The 2,501-nt window shown below is 41.5% G+C and overlaps 1 protein-coding gene across 1 annotated transcript; it reads left to right on the top strand.

The window, feature by feature from the left end:
* The first annotated feature begins 1,147 nt into the window (after positions 1-1,147).
* On the top strand, positions 1,148-2,122 carry LOC122972683 (protein ANTAGONIST OF LIKE HETEROCHROMATIN PROTEIN 1-like). Its single transcript, XM_044339929.1, has 3 exons — positions 1,148-1,292; positions 1,413-1,527; positions 1,680-2,122. Exons 2-3 carry the CDS (start codon positions 1,489-1,491, stop codon positions 2,097-2,099), a joined length of 459 nt encoding a protein of 152 aa, XP_044195864.1. The 5' UTR covers positions 1,148-1,292; positions 1,413-1,488; the 3' UTR covers positions 2,100-2,122.
* Positions 2,123-2,501: the final 379 nt, after the last annotated feature.

Here is a 2,501-nt window from a genome sequence, read left to right as displayed (position 1 = left end):
TGGCCTGGTGCATGAAGTACGAGGATACCCTGTGAGTGCAGGTCAGGGCTCGAAGTCAACAGCATCCCATCGTCCTGGAGATGACAGAAAATGTGTTTGGGACGAACAGAGATTTCCCCAGGATGTCTCTGGGATGACAGGGATTTTATATATAATTATTTATTTATTTATTTAAAACTATTGCTTAGCAAATGAAAAACTGAACCAAGCACTGACTACAACAGATCGCGTGTTCTCATGCTGCTCCCCTGCTGGCATGACCTCGCAAATATATTGTGCTGGTTAAACAAAACAAAGATCTACCACCAAGAGAGCACTGCACCGCCTTCATCGAAACCAAGTAAGTAAGTAAGTAACCAGTGATGGATGTATTTTTTTTATTAGTCATCGGATTGAAATAGTCTAGCCAGCTGCTTGCTACTAGCTAGCAAACTTTAGCCAGGCACCATCCTGGCTGTGTGTGAGTATATTAGCTAAACCATACATTTAGACCATTTCAATATATTATTATCGTGGTCTATTGTATTATAATCTAAGCTTAAACACTAATTAAACATAACTTGTACGTGGATGGTAGTGATGTGTGGATTACAGTTATATCTGGGGGCTCTATGGTTAATCCATGGATTGAGCGGGTCAGGTCATAATGTTCTGATTAATAGTGGATGGGTTGCGGGTGGTGAGATAAATATGTCATCAATAAGGAAAATATTAATTACATTCTCCAAAATGTGAACAGTGCAGAGCTGCAGAGCTGCGGTCCACTGCTACTCCACATCTTCATTTTTCATCAGGCATGATTTACTAACTCACAGCTTAGCAAACTAACAGGGAATACTAAGAGTCAGTCACTAATAACAATTTTTTCTACAATTATATAATAGAGATTGCCAGAGAAATTTGCACTCACAATCTTTCCAGATCGCATGGGTTATCAGGAGCAGAAACAGGACCACAGCAGGCAGAATACATAGTAGGCTACATAAATATAAATACATAAAACATTTACAATTACTGAAAGCAGCAACTCCACGAACAACTAACAATTGCAGATGATTATAACAAAGTAAAGAAACAACATTTTGATTTTGGGATGGTTTACATTCACTTCGGGATGATTAAAATTGTTTTTCGGGACGATGGTGAAAAAAGTTAGTCTGGAGCCCTGGTGCAGGAGACATCGAAGGAGGTCACATTCCCATTATCGCTCCGAGGGATGATCCAGCTTCTTATTACTTTCGGAAAAGATGGTATTCCTTTGTACTGCAAGGGGTTGTAGACCACAATTTCTGGTAATTACTACTTACATTATTTATATAATACATATTAAATATCAGCTCTGTTATCATTGTAGGTAAATATTAACTGCTGAAATGTGGTATATTTTGCTCATGGTGGTTTCTTTTGTTCAGCTACATCGATATATACACGGGGTGGCCCGGTCAAACACCTGACGCAAGAGTGCTTGGCAACTCTCCTTCCTTCCAGATGGCTGAAGAACAAGATGGTCACTTGTTTGCCTGTGAGGTACGTATCAACAATGACAGTGCTCCATTTCCCAGCTAGGCTTTTTGCGAGTGTGTATGTATGTGTGTGACAGTGTTTCCACCAGCACCTCAATATAGTAAGTAACAATCTAACCTAGAACAAATCTATGTGTATTTTATTTTTCTGCACAGAAATCCATGACTGTAGACGATGCGGAGGTACCCATCCATCGCACTGGAGATGCAGCTTACCCTGTGAAGAAGTGGCTAATGAAAGGGTTCACCCATCACCATTGCCTGACTCCTGAACAGAACAACTTCAACTACCATTTAAACTCTTCTCGAATGGTGGTCAAAAATGCATTTGGACGTTTGAAGGGCCATTGGTGCCTTGCCAAGCGCAAAGATGTGGATATTTCTACAGTGCCTGACATTGTTGCTGCTTGCTGCATACTGCACAATGTTTGCGAGATAAACAAAGAGAACTTTTTGGCTGAGTGGAACATTGATGCTGGTACTGACCTCCCACAACAGCTTGAAACAGAGGTCGTTCATGCACCCCAGACAGGTAGCACTCCACGGATACAAGAGGTAATGATGAGCATTCTTTAAATAAAGCTCCTTCTGATTTTTAAATAAAGTTGTTGTTGTTGACCCTTTTCTATTGAATGGTGTCATACCTTGGGGTCTCTCAATCCAGTCCCCTGCCCTGCATGTTCATTTGAATCAGGTGTGTTAGAACAGGGAAACATAAAACATGCAGGGCCAGAATACACACCAACAGGGCTTGACATTAGCACCTGCGGGTAGCAAATGTGGGTAGAATTCAGCAGTGGTGTCTAACACAGTCACTCTTACTAGCCACTTTGGCAGGTGGCATTCCATGTTGTGAACTATTTTGTCATAAACTGGAGCAGCACTGCAGATCGATCCAAAGAAAACTGCTGCCAGCTCGACTCCCAGTGAGCATTGCTTTACTTACAGCCACTACAGCCACAGAGGGCTGATAAATGC

This window comes from Thunnus albacares, chromosome 21 (assembly GCF_914725855.1).
Source record: "Thunnus albacares chromosome 21, fThuAlb1.1, whole genome shotgun sequence".
Taxonomy (NCBI): domain Eukaryota; kingdom Metazoa; phylum Chordata; class Actinopteri; order Scombriformes; family Scombridae; genus Thunnus; species Thunnus albacares.
The sequence above is the reverse complement of the archived record's forward strand: the minus strand, read 5'-3'. Positions and strand labels throughout refer to the sequence as shown.